This window comes from Corylus avellana, chromosome 1 (assembly GCF_965113065.1).
Source record: "Corylus avellana chromosome 1, dhCorAvel1.hap1.2, whole genome shotgun sequence".
Taxonomy (NCBI): domain Eukaryota; kingdom Viridiplantae; phylum Streptophyta; class Magnoliopsida; order Fagales; family Betulaceae; genus Corylus; species Corylus avellana.
Window position 1 is genome coordinate 43,915,235 of NC_142490.1, and position 16,577 is coordinate 43,931,811.

Here is a 16,577-nt window from a genome sequence, read left to right on the forward strand (position 1 = left end):
AACTCCTTCTCAATCTCCTTGTATTTCCATCTTCGAGCTCTCTGGATGTCGGCGGAAGGAGCATAGGTGGGAGCTAGGTGATGGAAGTTGCATGGAGGGGGAAAGAAGGAGAAGAAGAAGAAGAAGAAAATCGGAGGGAAAGAAGGAGAAAATTCTCTTGCTGGATCTAGAGGCGTGAGATGAGAGAAAATAGGGAATGGGTGGGAGATATTTTGGGTTTTTAGGGTTAGGTTACTAATGGGAGGGTAGAATCGGGGCGGGGCGGGTACCCGCAGGAAAAAAAATGTCTAAACCCGCTACCCACCCCGCCTTGCACGGGTTGGAGAAATTTTACCCGAACCCGCAAAAATATACATAAAACCCGGTTGGGTTGGGGTGGTTCGGGAAAGGGCGGGCTTGCGGATTGGGCAGGTTTTTGCCAAGCCCTAATCGATAGCCCCTAAAACCAAAAGAATGCAGCACCTAAATTTCCATTCAAAGCCTATCAAAAGCTAAAATATATAGCTACCCCAAAGAAACATATATCGGTTTTAAAAGCAAACTTAATCATTTCTTCAAACTTCTCAAATAGGGTCACATCAACCTCAATTTCAATTATGTAGTCTCAATTTCATTAATTAACTTCCAGGTTTTAAAAAGCCCCAAATTTCACTTGAAGTTCCATCTTCATTAACATAATATTCTCAATTCAACTACAATCTACTTTTAATATAATCTCATTGTAGTTTTAAACTTTAAATTATAGACCTCATATTCATGTTTGAGCCACCAATTTTTGGAGCCAGCAATCAGATCACTGATACCCCAGATGGGCATAACCATATAACCATTTGAATTCTTCAATTAATCTCAAATCACTCATAACCAAAATCAATTGAAGATACAAAACCTGTTTTAAGACCTCAATTCCATAGTAGCACAATCAATTCGAAGAAAACCAACCAGGAAAAACAAAATCCCTAAAGGCCTAACCCCAATATTCCTTCAAATCACACCAATACAAATTAAATCAAGTTGAAAAAACATCATAATGTAAAATAACGAACTTGAAAAACACAGCCAGTATTATTCAAGTTGACAAAAACAAATCCAAACGAATAGGGAATAAGATACAAGAACAGAATCCATGAAGGCTTCCCATTCCGGGTTGCCTTTCTTGTCACTCCCACTTGAAGTCAGTGACAATCATTCCTGACACTAACATCATTTCTAAACTTGATCTATTAATTTTATATTCTATTTCTTAGCAGCGATCATGCATTGAGGCATATAGTTTTTCTGTTAAAGTTATCCAACCACTACGTTTTACTATTGCAACTTAGTAAAATCCGAAAAAGTACACACATGAAACAGAATTAAATCCAAATAAGGAGGGATGGAGATATACAAGAAGCTATTGCAACTTCGTCAAATCCAAAAAGTAGACACATGAAACAGAATTAAATCTAAAAATTGGGCCAGAAACATAACATACTTCTGATAGTCTGAGTCATCCTGGTAGGACTTATCGAGTTAATGCAAAATGTTATACCTCTTAGCAGCTTCCTTTCCAGCTTCAGTTCTTGGCTTCAGCCCGATTCCATTCTCATTACATGGAAAGAAAGTGAGTTTAGGGCATTTGAATTTCTCCAAGTAAATCAAGTGTGGAAATGATGACAGGAGTTCTTTCCAATCCATCTTTAAGTTGCTCAAGAACCTCAGACGTAGTATGTTAACTTTCCAGTACTCGTCATTCTCCTGACCTGGACTTAGATTTTTGAGGTTCCCTCCTCTGATGTAGAGTTTCTCTAGCATCGGAAGTTTTGCAGGCAGCAACCAACTCGGTGATTCCATCGAAGGGTAACACTTGAGATCCAGTTTCTTTAGTTTCTTAAAACCTTTCGGATCTGTGGGACCCTGCCCTGGTTTTTTAAAGGCGAGTGTTCTTAACAAAGTCTTACCCAATCCTGCTGCTCTCTTGTCCTTCTTTTTGTTATCTCCACTGTTCTCTGGATTCATGGTGCTTCCTGCCATTGGTTCCGCTACACCCTGGTCTTGATTTTTGTTACCCCCACGGTTCTTTGGAGTTGTGGTTGCAGTCAATGGTTGTGCCGCACCCTTGTCTTGCTTTTGGTTATTTCCACCGTTCTTAGGACTCGTGGTAGTTGCTGAAATTGGTTGTCCCACACTCTCGCCTTGCTTTTTTTTATCTTCACTCTTCTTTGGACTCTTGGTGGCTTCTGCAATTGATTGTGCCACACCCTTGTCTTGTTTTTTCTCGCTGCCTGTATTGCTGGGAAAAGCTCCCCACTCAATTGTAAGTTTTTCAAGATTTTCAAACGTTCGAAGATTGTTTGCGTCATCTTCATTGGGGAAATCCTTCGTGTTTGTGTAGATGCTCAATTTCCTCAGCTCCTTCAATCCTGACAAATCAGTAAGAGTACACGCTTTTTCATTTCGACGGTCACCAATTACAAACCCTTTAAGGACTCGGAGTTTTGAGAGAAACTTAATCTTTTTGGGAATGTACTCTAGCAAGTAACACTCGGATATATCCAAGTGCGTCAGATTCTCGAGGTAACCTATTCCATCTGGAAGCTCCTCGAGAGTGTGACACGCTCTAAGATCTAAGATCCTCAAATTTAAGAGCTTACAGACGGAATCAGGAAGCTTGGTAATTCTGGAAATTCCTTGAAGGCTGAAAAACCTTAAAAGTTTCATATTTTTCAACCCTTTTAAGAATTCAACGCTCTCTACTTCAATATGATGCTTAGCTGAGGTCTGCCACCTTCCCAGATATAGAACCTTTACATTCTTCAACTTTGAGAACCACTCCAATTTGAAAAAATCAGGATAAGGCTCATTGACATTGAATATTGTTTGCAGTTTCTCTAGATCCAATCCAGGGTACTGGTCGGTTTCTTTTGCATCCGATCCGGGGCCAATTTTCGCCAACTCCTGAGAAAATCCATTGACTAAACACGCCCGGTAAGACGTCATAAAATTGGCACTGGGATTCCATGTTTTGCCATCGAAATCAAACAACCCAGCTTCTTTGGCAAGCACAATCACCGCCGAACGGATAAAAGGATTCATCTTGTAACTGTCCAAGACAAACCTGTGCTTCTCATTCACGGGCTCAATGCAGTAGTTCTTCGCCAGGTCTTTGAAGATTCCATCAGCAACTTCCTCAACCGACAGCCGCTCTTTGAAGGTTCCATCAGCAACTTTTTCAAGCTTTGGGCTAACAAAGCCTTCTCCAACCCACCAATATGTCATAAACCTCTTCTTCACAATCTCATTTTCAGGAATTAAAGCAAAACACAGCAAGCACAGCTTTGTTGTGGAGTCAAGCAATTTATCATATACTAACCGAAAATCTCGGAAGGCCAAGCTACGCCCAAATTCATTGTCAACATGTAAGAGAGGCAATTCATCAACCACCTCGAAGTCATCAAACTCGGTGCCATCCCGTGGGAACCGGTGGGCGTCGGATTCTTTGGAGGACAACTTATAGGGTAACGGGATCCGGAGCTTCAACTCCATCACAATCTTGTTGATCGCACCAAGCTTGGCTCGGAGCTGCTTGTCTCGCGAAGAAGCATTGAGACCACTAGTTAGCAAATCGTTGAAGGAGCTGCGTTCTTTAAGAGCATTGAAGAGGTCACTGGCTCTGTCCTCGAAGCCTTTGAGATTTTTGAAGGATTCTCGTATGTAAATCAGATCTTTCCTTAACTTCTCCGCTTCGTTACCCATCTTCTGATGTTCGTCCTGGCTAGAATGGCTGCTGCCGTTGTTGCCACTGTTGCTGACGTTGTTCTCAGGTCCGTTTTGGGAGAGGATGTCCTTGACTTGTTGGAGCTTCTTGATAACGTCGGGTAGAACGATATCGTTTATCTTCGCCACGTCGAAGTTGCCGGAACCTGCGCCAGAAGACTGATCGGACGGAGGCATCCTGTTGAAAACTTTCACAAAAGAAATATCAGTCTGTGCGACACAAGATTTCGGAGCCAAAATCGGCCATCAACAGAAATCAAAGCCGAGGTTCAAAGCCCTTTTCTTTTCTGCAAAATGGCATTAGCCCTAACTTGCATAATGAGAATCTAAGATTTTTTTTTGAAATTATAGGAAATCATAATCCATCATCGTGCGAACTGGTGAATGTCCTGAGTACTCTTGGTTTTGCAATCTAATGTTTAATTTAAAAATGTAATTTTTTAAAATGCAATTAAGCATTATATAACATTGTGATTTATCTGTTAAAATTTATGTTCTTAAAAACACACATTTTTATTTGTAATTTGAAAATGTAATTATTTTATATATATTTTTTCAAACTATTTTTTTTAAAAAATAATGTTATTTTATAGACTACTATACGACTATCATACAATTTGATGATACGGAAGTGACAATTAGTCATTGAATTAGCATTTGTAAAGAAAAAAGAAAAGGACCGACTCTTACTACTACAATTTTTTTTTTTTTTTTTTTTGACATGTTCACACAAGAGGGAGAGGAGGAATTCGAACTAGTGACCTCATTTTCATGAGGTGTGGTCCCCCGCCAATTGAGCTACCTCTTGAGAATCTTACTACTACATTTTAGTTGTATAACAATTTACAATAAATAACATTACTATTTCAAAATTAGATCCCAAAAAAAGAAACTTTGTGCAATGTTATTTACAAATGCATTTTTGGCTTACAAAATCCCATGGCCAAACGGACTCTAAAATATGAATGAAAATTTCTATAATTTGGGGTCTTGTTAATACATTTGTTCCCTGTTCTTGGATAAGAATTTTTGAGATAGGACTTTTGTTTGAGCAGAAGAGCCAGGGATTTCAATTCAGCCAAGATATGCCATCAATTAAAATCTAAGCTGGGGTTTATATATATATATATATATTGGAAATTGGGTCTTAATAATTATGGTGCAAGAGGTGGGGTTTCTAATTTGTTTAATGCAAATTAGAAATCTCTATAGTCTATGCTACTTGCAATTGAGGAATTAAAAACAATTAGACCCCAATTTTCTTAATGCAAATTGGAAATCTCTATGCTACATGCATTAGTGACATTTCATTTAAAAATCAGCAAGTGGAAGTGTAGGACCCAATGTAGCCATGTGATGATGTAGAAAAGTTTATACCAATAAATAACATTATAAAAATTAGCTGCCCCCAAAGTAGCCAAGTATTCACCATTGGCGCTCCTCCCACTGTCCCACAGTCCAATTATTGAGCAAAGTTTTACCTAGGCATATTCTAAGTTCTTTGTTAGCCTCTTCTGTATAGTTTTGAACTTCCATACAACCTTGGACTTGGAGAGAAACTAGGGAGATTGACCATTATCTAGTGTATCAATTTCGCAGTGGCCTTGAGGGGAAAGAGAACAGAGGATCTAAAAATTTCCTGTACAGCCAATTTCAAAAAAATTGGCTTTTTAGATGTTTTTTAAAATTTTTGTTTGAAAAAATGTTCAAATGCGACGTAAAAGTGAGTAATTTCGACCCTTTTGTGTTTTCAATCGTTCATTAATGTTTTTGCTCTGAAGAGAGAAATTGAAAGGGAGAAGAAATTCCCAGTTCATCTTCCCTGCGGAGATTCCAATCAGGAAAAGCTTTACTAATTCAACAATGTTTTGACCGAGTGACAGATGCTGCCAAAGAGCTACAATCTAATCCTTAATAACATAAGGAAAAAGTTAAACATGATAAAGTGGAGCTCAAAGAATTGAAGGCAGTTTATTGCAGCTTTAGATGGGACGACTAACACAGAGCCTAATGGGAAAGCGAGCTCATTAGAGGAGAAAGAAGCTCTTGGTCGAGCTCTCTGTCAGAGATGGCGCATCTAAGTTTCATGGGTTTGATGATGACACCTTCCAGACCCAGAACAGTACTGAGAAATATGAGCATGAAATCTCCAGCTTTTTTAGATAAAGAACATGAATCCCAAAGAGCCAAACATAACTCAACAATATTATTTGCAGCAAAAAGAAGTAATATTTCAGATCCACAAACCTAACTAGCATATAGATTGAACGAAATTCTAAAGTTATAAAATATGCAAAACACTGAATACCAACCTGAGCATCAAGGTTTAAGTCCGAGAACGGAGACTGTGTGAGGATGAGAGTTTACCTTTTGGAGCAGTAGCTTGAGATTCTCCGTGTTGAACTGGATGTGTTGGGGTTTGAGAGCTTCCGGGATTCAGCAATGGGCCAATGGCGAAAGTATCTTGAATGAAGACCAGAAGCTGGACTGGAGTAGACTTGCTTTCCCAAGATTTTTTTTTTTTTTTTTTTTTTTTTTTTTTTTTAAGTTAATTGAAACGACCTTTTTTAAAAAAAATGAGTTAGAAAATGACAAATTGTGAAAAGTATGACAGTTAGGAAAACAAGAATTTTTAAAAATATGACACTTAGGAGAAGAAAAAATTAAAAAAAATATGACCTTACCGTTGAAAAGAGACAAAATTTTAAAAATATGAGAGTTAAGAAAAGATAATTTTAGCAAAAATGATTGTTGGATAATGAATCAAGAAATTCTTGAAAATTAATATTTAAGTGAAATAATGAAATTAGATAGCTAAAAGAGAAATGTTATTTTTTTCATCCCCCATTAAAAAAAAAATGTTAAGAAAATTAGCATTGGATATGTAGGATTTACATGTGAGTTCTATTAATCTAGTGGTCCGGCCACCTCCTTTGGCGAGCCACCACCATCCAGCCGTGGGGGTGGCCGAAACCACCCCCAAACCCATTGGATTGGTTTTGGCCACCGATTTGGCTCCTTGAGGGTGGCTAAGTCCCACATTGTTTAGCTATTAAGTGAAATTGGACTTTATAATAAATTTTAAGAAAACTTCGAATTGACTAATCCTTTTGGGGTAATAACACAGATGTGACTAACGTTTTTCCTTGTGTCGTTACAAGTGGTATAAGAGCCACCTAGTAACGCTAGGTCATGTGGTATTAGAGCGTTGAATGACGTGGCTTCTCGTAAGGAATATAAGAGGGAGAGTTTATAACACCCCGGTCTGATATTGGGAAGATGAGAAAAAGCCCACATAGAGTGAGTAGTTTATAAAGATAATTATGGGTGCTAAGTCCCACATTGCCTAGTTACTAGGGAAGCTCTAAATTGACTAGTCCTTTTGAAATAATAGCACAGCTTTTTCTTGAATCGTTACAAGTGGTATTAGAGCCACAAGTAGTATCAGAGCCACCTAGTAACGTTAGGTCATGTGGTACTAGAGCATGGACGTCAAGAATTTAAGAGGGAGAATTTGTAACACCTTGGTCAAATATTGGGAAGATGAAAAGAAACCCACATAGAGTGGATGGTTAATAAAGATAGTCATGGGTGTTAAGTCACACATTGCCTAGTTACTATGTGAAACTAAGCTTTATAATGAATTATAGGGAAGCTCCCAATTGACTAGTCATTTTAAGGTAATAACGCAAATGTGGCTAACACTTTTTCCTGCGTCGTTATAAGAAAAAATTTGGACCATTTCTCGATTTATGTGTGTCATCCTTGCACTTGGGTCATGCTAATCTTCTCTGTATCGTTCCAATTTTATTTTCCTAGGTCGTTACACTACGGCCACCCCCAAATTTTTTTTTTTTTTTATATATATAATTTTTTTTCAAAAAATTAATTATATGACACAAGTTAATTTTTTATTGGTGTTGACGTGGCGTTTCATTAAATTTTGGACGAAATTTTAACAAAGGTACCATATCTATCTTTATGAAAACCATAAATACCTTCTGTGATAAAATGAAACCATAAGGGAAAAAAATATAGAGTTTAAACTCCAGTATTTAACCCTTTTATTTATTTATTTTTCTTTTAAAAATAATGTGATTTTAAAATTATTAGTGAATTTGTAATAATTTGATTTAAAAGTCATATCACAAATAAATAATTTTTTTTAATAATAATGATAATTTATTACAAATTCACTATGTATACAAGTTTTGCACAAATCTTAAATAAGGAAGTGAGTTTTGAATCTCATGTTTTGTCATCTAAGATTTGGAAATTTAAGAAACTTATCTTTGTATTGCTAAGTATTTTTGTTTTATATCTTTTATTTTTCTCTTTTATCTCATAACAAAAAAAAAAAAAAAAACTCTTTTATCAAAAAGAATATTTGTATAAATAAAAAAACAAAAGACAAAAGACAGTCCCAAAACATATTAATAAATACAGTCCAAAGGAGAATTTTGAAAGGTTAGAGCACTCCCTGCAATCTTACCAAAACCATTTTTTGGTTACCTATTGATTAAACAACTAATTTCTCTATTTTTTTTTTGCTTTTCGTTTCTCTCTTTTTTTTTTTCTAAGAATAAATAAATCTTTTAAAAAATAATATTTAAATGAAATAGTAAAAGTAGGTTGTTAAAATAGTGAGGCTGCTGTGAGTGATCGAAAAAGGTGAATTGTTAAAATAACCAAAAGTGTATTTTTAGTTATTTTGGTGAGTAAAATTTGGTGAGACTGCTATGAATGCTCTTAGACATATTGAAATGTAGTGATTGATTTATCAGAAATGTTGAGAGTATACAGTAGACTGCTATGTTTCACTTGGTTGGTTATTGCTTAACTTCGAGATCTATTTTATAAACAAAATTTTATTTTTATTCTATTTAACAATACACATGATACAGTATATATACCATTATATTTGTAAATGTAATCTAAATTATAAGGGAAAATTACACATTACCCCAAAGTTTGAGGTGATTTTCAATTCGACTTCTAATATTTCAATTTTTGCAATGCACCCCTTCAAACTTTTAAATTTTTGCAATTCGACCAATCCGTCAATTAAAACCATTTTGATTGACGGAACAGTAATCACGTGACTTACATGTGATCACTGTTGGCATCTTGTTCCCCAAAATGCCACCTTAAAACCCTCTCTCTATCTCTCTCCTTAATCTCTTCCACTCCAACTCTATTTCTTCTTAACGCGTGGGTCGCTATTGGGAGCGGATGTGGTGGGGATTTTGAGGGTCCCATTGACAGACATGGTGATGGCGGGGACGGTTTTGGTACTGGTGGCGGCGATGATGGCTGGCTTGGCGTGCTCGAGGAGCCACTAGATGGTCTCCCCGTCTAATTTGTGGCCCAATTCCCAAGTTAGCTGGAAGATCCAGGCCACACAGGTGGCGGGCATTCGGATCCTCCGCCCGCGACCCTCCATTTTCGTGTGATGGTCCTTCTTTTCTCTTCGGCAGTGCAACCGCCTTTCTGTCCATCCACATCGGAATCCCCGCCAGCACGTGCACCGCCACCATCGCATGTGACATTTCCTCCGTGTCCGGCTCTTCTTTTGGTGCAAAATTCGCCGCCACCTCCATCGGCAGGGACAATATGGATTCGGAGGCTATGTCAGGTCCCTCTTTGCTTTGGCGACTACTCAGTTCCGCTTCTTGCCCACCCTTGATTCTGAGATCAAGACTTCTTCTGGCCTCATCTTCTTCGAGCTCTCGTTTCTAAATCATAGCCATCTTTGCTCTTTGGAGAGAACTACTAACTACAAAGACCAAATTTGAGTAAAGAACGAACACAACCCAAAAAGAATTACACGCAAATTTCCAAGAAAATCGAATGTTTATCTCACAAATCGATGGAATTGTTGGTCGGTATCTGTTTCTCTGCTTCGCTCACGCGTTAGCTAGTGGAGAAGGAGTAGACGAGATTGAGGAGAGAAAGAGAGAGATAGGGTTTTACTGTTTTAGGGAGGCATTTTGCCAATAGAGTCACGTGATCACTATTCAGTCAATCAAAACACCTTTGACTAATAAATTAGTCGAATCGCAAAAAGTTGAAAGTTTGAGAGATGAATTGCAAAAATTGAAACATTAAAAGTCGAATTGAAAATAATTTCAAACTTTAAGAGAGTAAAATGTAATTTCCTCAAATTATAAACTAAATCCTCTATATTCTAATTCCGCATTTGTTCAATAGAAAGTCTCAGTTGACGAAGAAATTATTAGTGTTTTAAAATCTTTCATTCTCTCTCAACTCTTTCGTTTTTTTCTGAATAATTCAGCGGTAAGTCTAGTAATGTTCAAGCTCTACAGCAGTTTTGGTTGGTCTTCTTTATAGATTTGTTTTTAGTAGTAATCTATGGGGTGATTTTTTTTTTTTTTTTTTTTTTTGGGGTTTTGATCCCCTTTAGTCGCTTTATTCAAAACCTTAAAAATAACGATCCTAGATCTTTGGGTTGTCTTTCATTCTCTTTTTAGTTTGTTTATGTGAGCAAATCATTAACAGATGATGAAGGAATTACCACACATATAAAAGAAATATCACTAATGATAAAGACAGCGAAATAAATTACGTTTGGAAATGCTTTTATAGCCGAGATGAAAAAGCAAGAAAATTATTGTTTAGTTGAGAAAGTTATGATGGTCCGGGCAATAGCCATAGATGTGATTCACTGAAACATGTTGCATATCTGAAAACTAGTTAGGACAATAACATTTAAAGAGTTAAACAAAGCATAGATCAAATTTGTAAGAAAAAATTTCTCATTATATATATATAAAATATTGTTTTGTTAGACTAATATGCTATATTTTTTATGAAATGAATAGAAAAAGTTGTTAACCACAACTTTTTTCTTCTTCATTAATTCAAATTGAAAGATCTTTGGCTATGTTCGCCAAAAGACTTGAAAAATGAAGTGAATTGAAATTGTAGCAGATTTGATTGATGTGAGAAAAAAAGTAAGAATGTTTTGTAAGAAAAAGTGAAAAAAAAAAGAAGACTACTATTCCTTTTAAAATCAACCCTAACATTCTTACTTTTTACATCATATCAATTACTCTTTATTACCATTCAAATTAAAAAAAAAAAAAATCAATGTTTTGTATGAAAAAGTGGAAAAAAAAAAAAATATTGTTTGTAGTGATTTTTTTTATTTGAATAGTAATAAAGACTAATTGATGTGATGTAAAAAGTAAAAATATTGGAGTTGATTTTAAAAGAAATAATGGCTATGTTTGTTTGGCAACAGGCCGGGCCGGCATTGTAGCTGGAACTGCACTGTTCCAGCTACAGTGCCAACAGCAAAAATTGACTTTTTGCTTAATTTTTTTTTTTTAATAAAGCAAAATATTAAAAAAAAGAAAAAAAAAAAGAAAAACTGAGGAGAAAGGGGTGGTGTTCCAGCCACCCCTTGGCCAAAATGGGGTGGTCCGGCGGCCAAGGGGGTGGCTGGACCCCTTTCTCCTCATTTTTTTTTTTTTTAATATTTTGCTTAAAAAAAAAAAGAAAAAAAAAATTAAACAAAATGTCAATTTTTGCTGCTAGCACTGTAGCTGGAACGGTAGAGTGCCAGCCCGACCTGTTGCCAAACATAGCCAATGAAGTCTTTTTTTTTTTTTAGGTCCTTTTCCATACAGAGCCTTTATTATACTACTTGCAATCGAGGTGACCCCAAAAATAGCACGTGCGAAGTGTTCGTACTAGGACTCGTGGGACCCTCCAGCTGCTCTCTACCACGTGACGTGACGTGGCAGAGAGCAGCTGGATGCTGGACCACTTATGGCAGCTGTCTCCTACAATTACCGTTTGCTCCTCTGAACGAAGTCCACGCAAAAGTCTACCCAAGTCATCTTCTGATCAGAGTCGTCGTTGGATTCTGAATTCCTTTCGAGCGTGGTAGACATGGCGAGCGAGATTGATGATTTTCTGATACAAAAATTTTGCAATGAGTTTGAGGAGAAAAAGAACAGAGGTTCCAAAATTCGCCTGGAAAGCCTGTTTGGGGAAATAAGTAATCGGCTTAAAAAGAATCCTCAGTCCTCATCGCCGGAGATTCAAATGAGGGAAATCCTTTACGACTTGGACGATGTTTGGACCGAGTGCCAGGTAACGTCGAAGAGCAACAAACTAGCCCGTGATCCCTTGAGGGGGAAGTTAAACAAGATCAAGGATTCTATTCGATTTTCAAATGGTAACGCACGGGCTCAGCCGAATAGCGACGTCAGCAGCTCGGTCAGGGAGAATCAAGTTCGTCGCCGGGGCTCTCGGTCAGTTAATGCGTCCAACGTTCATGGGTTTGATGACGATGTAATCTCGCTGGAAAAGGTACTTCTCAGGCCAGGAAGTGAGGGTCGTTTCAAGGCAATAGGCATCACCGGTATAGCTGGTATAGGAAAAACCACACTCTGCCAATCATTGTTCAGTAAAAAGGAGGTGAAGGACTACTTCTTTCCAAGGATCTGGGTATGCATGTCAGCACAGACTGGGGATGATGAGGACGAAAAAGTAGCGATCCTCAAGAGAATGTTGGTGTGCCTTGGAGTAGAAGATGAAATCATCGACAATTATTATGGACATAATAATCTCAAGGAACTACTATATGCTCTTCACCTTCAATTGCAGGGGAAGAGATATCTGATTGTGTTTGATGATGTCAGGGGCGGGGAGATAGACAAATGGTACGAAGAGCTGAGTTGTTCGTCTACTTGGGATGGAAAATGGGATGCTCTTGCGTATGGATTGCCAAAAGGGTGTGGGGGAGCAGTTATTGTGACTAGTAGGAATGAGGAAATAGCAAAGAAGATGGTTGGGGGGGAGGGAAACCTACATCGGCTTCTACCCCTTTCAGAACCAGAGAGCTGCTGGCTTATATTCATGGAGGCAGCTGAACAGGACATTAAGAAGCTCAGCACATCCGATGCGGGAATTCAAAAGAAAGAAATCTTTAAAAGATGTGCGGGCCTTCCATTGACTGCAAAAATGATGGGTCAGATCGTCAAAAAACAACAGGCAGAGGCAGCAGCTCAAAATGGAAGCAATCAACAACTCCCAGTACTGGGAGCAGCTCCGAATGGAAGCCTTCGACAATTTCCAGATCAGGAAGGTGCGCCAAATGGAAACCATCAACAACAGGCAGTGGGAGCAGCTCAAAATGGAAGCAATCAACAACTCCCAGTGGGAGCAGCTCCGAATGGAAGCCTTCAACAACTCCCAGATCAGGAAGGTGCTCCAAATGGAAACCATCAACAACAGGCAGAGGGAGCAGCTCAAAATGGAAGCCATCCACTGCACCCAGAGGGATCAGCTCCAAATGGAAGCCTTCAACAACTCCCAGAGGACGGTGCCCCAAATGGAAGCCATCAACAACACCCAGATCAAGAAGGTGCCTCAAATGGAAGCCTTCAACAAAATGGAAGCCTTCAACAACTCCCAGATCAAGAAGGTGCCCCAAATGGAAACCTTCAACAAAATGGAAGCCTTCAACAACTCCCAGATCAAGAAGGTGCCCCAAATGGAAGCCTTCAACAACTCCCAGAGGGAGCAGCTTCAAATGGAAGCGGACCGTAACAATATTCTATATTGTAGTTCCTGCTTCTCTTGCTTTTGATTTATCTTCTTCAAAGTGTTTAGCTTTATGTTGTCATTTCCTTCTGAAATCAGATAAATGTTGCCTTTGTGTGTGCTGATCACCCTGGTCTCTTGCTTTTGATTTTTCTCTAGTTGTGTGACAATATAAGCAGTACCTGATTCAATTGAACAACCTTGAGCAATTTCGGTAGCAGTGGTTATTTTAACTATGAAAACTATATTTTTCAACTAGTATTATTTATGTCTATTAAATTTAATGATAGCAACATTTATTGGGGGAGATAAAAATTGACGTGGCATTTGAATCACGGAATCTAACATTTTTTATGATATTCACATTTAAAAAAATGTAATGCCCAAGGATCAGAATTTTTAAGAATATGACTATTCTCGTGTTTAAGAATGATGATGAATCTCATAGGCTTTTTGGGAATATGTAAAGCATATGTAGGAGTTCTTATTTATTTTCAAAATAATATTACGAATGTTTCATCCAATTTTTCCTTGCAATTTGCAATTTCTACCAACCTAAAAAACAAAAAAAAAAAACAAAAACAAAAAAAACTCCTTTTGGTCATAAATCTAGAGGGAGAACCTCAATCAACAAGGAAGGGACTATTTGAGTGCTTCTTGAATATCTCTTCTGGCTCATGTGTAGGATCGTCCACGTAAAATTGTGGAAATTCAATGAAGGTACGGAGATAATTTGCTTTTGACAAAAGCCAAAAGGTAAAAATTCAACAAATGTGTCCCTAAATGTGTCCCTAAAGAATGTCTCAATCGATTGTAAATTATATCTAATGAAGCAGAGGTCACTAGTTTGAATCTTTTTCCCCCTTCCCTTGTGTGGATATGTGATGTAGATTACAATGCTTGAGAGTATATGAGGAAGACCCGAATGGATGATCGTGAGAAGACGCCCCGAAAGATGGTAACACGATCCCAGACTCGCGTGGCAACATGAGTAGTTCCTGGAACTACGATCGATCGCACATGGATTGCAATCGAGCGCCCTGCACCTGATATGGAGATGGTCGTCCCTGGTACTGCGAATAATCCACGCCTACATCAGCGATCGAGCGCACAAGTCCTTGGAAGTGCGATCAAGCGCACTTCGAGCATACAAATCCCTGGAAGTGAGATCGATCGCCCTATACTTGCAATTGAGCACACTCGAAATAATCTATGTTATTTTTCCGCTTTTATTTGCTTTAAACTGACTTTGTTTATTTGTTTTACTATGATTAGGGATTTGGGATCCTTATTTCCGTACTTTATTAGTATTAGGAATTTTGGCGCTATAAATACATGATTATAGCCCCTAGAAAAGACAGTTTATGTTATTTGATTAGTTTTATCTAAATAAGAATTACTCAGAGGAGTTTTCTTCATATTTTTTCTTGAAACCTTAGATATATTATTTAGTTTTAAGAAGAATTTTCAAATCCTTGATAGACACAAGATTTAAGAATTATTTATCCTTCTTCTTGAATTGATTTATTTGCTTCCCACCAAGTCAAGCCGCATCAACGTCTCAAAAAAAAAAAAAAAAAAAAATCAACAAATGCTCTAATGACATATTTTGGCTACCTCGTGCGGTTGCGACCTGCGAGCATTCAATGAATATCTCTCGTACGCCAGAACAATTATTCTTTATTCAATTTAGGCTTGTTTTCTTTTTTATAAGGTAACAAAGGAGAAACCAAGATAAGAACCAAAAAAAAAAAAAACAAAAAGGTCTGAAGAAGTATCAAGGAAGAGAGGGAAAAAGTGTTTGGCGCGCACTAGAAATATAATGGTACAGGATGCGCATTTTTGTGATTTGAAAAAAAAAAAAAAACAAATAATTTTAAGAGCCAGTTCAGAATGCGTTTGAGAAATAGAGCTTTTAAGTCAAAAAGAGCTTTTGAGAAAAAAATTTCATTTTTAAGTTTTTGCCAAAAGTGTTTTTTAGCTATTTTTAAGCCTTTTAGACCCTTAAAAGCACTTTTAAATTTTTTTACCAAACGAGTACTTTTTTCTTCAAACGGACTTTTCGAATATTAAAAGCACTTTTCAGCTTCTGAAACGCAATTTCAAACCGACCCTAAGTCGGATCGTATATATTACGAATCTACATTTCCAGTAAAATGCACTTGAGGGGAAATTCACGTTCTTTCTACTTAAATGCAAACAAATAAAATAATCTTCTAAAATTTTCAAAAATCCTAAAAAATTATTTTCATCCAAACGCTTTGCTAAAGTTGTTTCTAAATGGGCTCTTGACATATATATTCTACACAAAATTGTAGAAAGAGACAACCAATTGTATCTATTCTATTTGGGTATGATTATGATAGTACTTGTTCACCAAAAATTGCTTAAGAGGGGCCTAGACAGCAAAATTTGCAGACAAGCCCTTAAGACTAATTGAACCATAGTTAGACCGAATTCCACCATAATATCAGTAATTCTCAAGACAAATAATACTAATTAGACTTATATAAATAATTCTTTATTGCAAAGAGTAAGTCCACACCTTAGTATAACAGGTATAACATCTTGATATAATATAATTGAGTATCAAAAAAAAAAAAAAGGGTAGAAGTGGGTTTTCCTTCAAACTCTAATAACGACAGTCAGCAAGTCAACAATGTGGTGCTGGAAGAGTAGCTTTATCATATTCTGTTGATTCTTCCCCCAACGTTATCGAAAGCAATAAGTGTGGAAGATTGTGGGCTCTTGACATATATATTTTAAACAAAGTTGTAGAAAGAGACAATTGTGGCTATTCTATATGGACATAATTATGACAGCACTTGTTCATCAAAAATTACTTAAGAGGGGCTTAAACAGTAAAATTTGCAGATGAGTCCTTAAGACTAATTGAACCATAGCTAGACAGAACCTCACCAAAACATCAATAATTCTCAAGAAAAATAATTCTAATTAGACTTATATAAATAATTCTTTATTGCAAAGAGTTAAGTCCACACCTTAGTATAACATCTTGATATAATATATTTGAGAATCATCTTTTTTTTTTTTAAAAAAAGGGTAGAAGTGGGTTTTCCTTCAAACTCTAATAACGACAGTCAGCAAGTCAACAAGGTGGTGCTGGAGGAGTAGCGTTATCATATTCTATTGATTCTTCCCCAACGTTATCAAAAGCAACCAGTGTGAAAGATGATTCTTCCCCACATGGTCCCCCTCCTCTCACTAATTGATTCTTGAATCCT

The 16,577-nt window shown here is 37.1% G+C and overlaps 1 protein-coding gene, 1 non-coding gene and 1 pseudogene across 4 annotated transcripts; all 3 read right to left on the reverse strand.

Moving 5' to 3' along the window:
- Nucleotides 1-1,352: 1,352 nt before the first annotated feature.
- On the reverse strand, nucleotides 1,353-6,229 carry LOC132173082 (uncharacterized). 3 transcript variants are annotated; one of them, XM_059584657.2, is made up of 2 exons: nucleotides 6,124-6,229; nucleotides 1,353-3,934 (listed from the first exon to the last, which is right to left on the reverse strand). In XM_059584657.2, exon 2 carries the CDS (start codon nucleotides 3,931-3,933, stop codon nucleotides 1,513-1,515), a length of 2,421 nt encoding a protein of 806 aa, XP_059440640.1. In that variant the 5' UTR covers nucleotide 3,934; nucleotides 6,124-6,229; the 3' UTR covers nucleotides 1,353-1,512. The 3 variants fall into 3 exon arrangements, with proteins under 3 accessions (XP_059440640.1, XP_088368304.1, XP_088368384.1); XM_088512178.1 differs by having other exon boundaries at nucleotides 1,353-3,944; XM_088512258.1 differs by having other exon boundaries at nucleotides 1,353-3,944; nucleotides 6,069-6,229.
- A 1,254-nt stretch (nucleotides 6,230-7,483) lies between these two features.
- On the reverse strand, nucleotides 7,484-7,587 carry LOC132173148 (U6 spliceosomal RNA). The gene has a single exon (XR_009439244.1). It is a non-coding gene; the product is annotated as a U6 spliceosomal RNA (small nuclear RNA).
- Nucleotides 7,588-8,950: 1,363 nt separating this feature from the next.
- On the reverse strand, nucleotides 8,951-9,506 carry LOC132169951 (uncharacterized; annotated as a pseudogene).
- Between the last annotated feature and the right edge of the window lie 7,071 nt (nucleotides 9,507-16,577).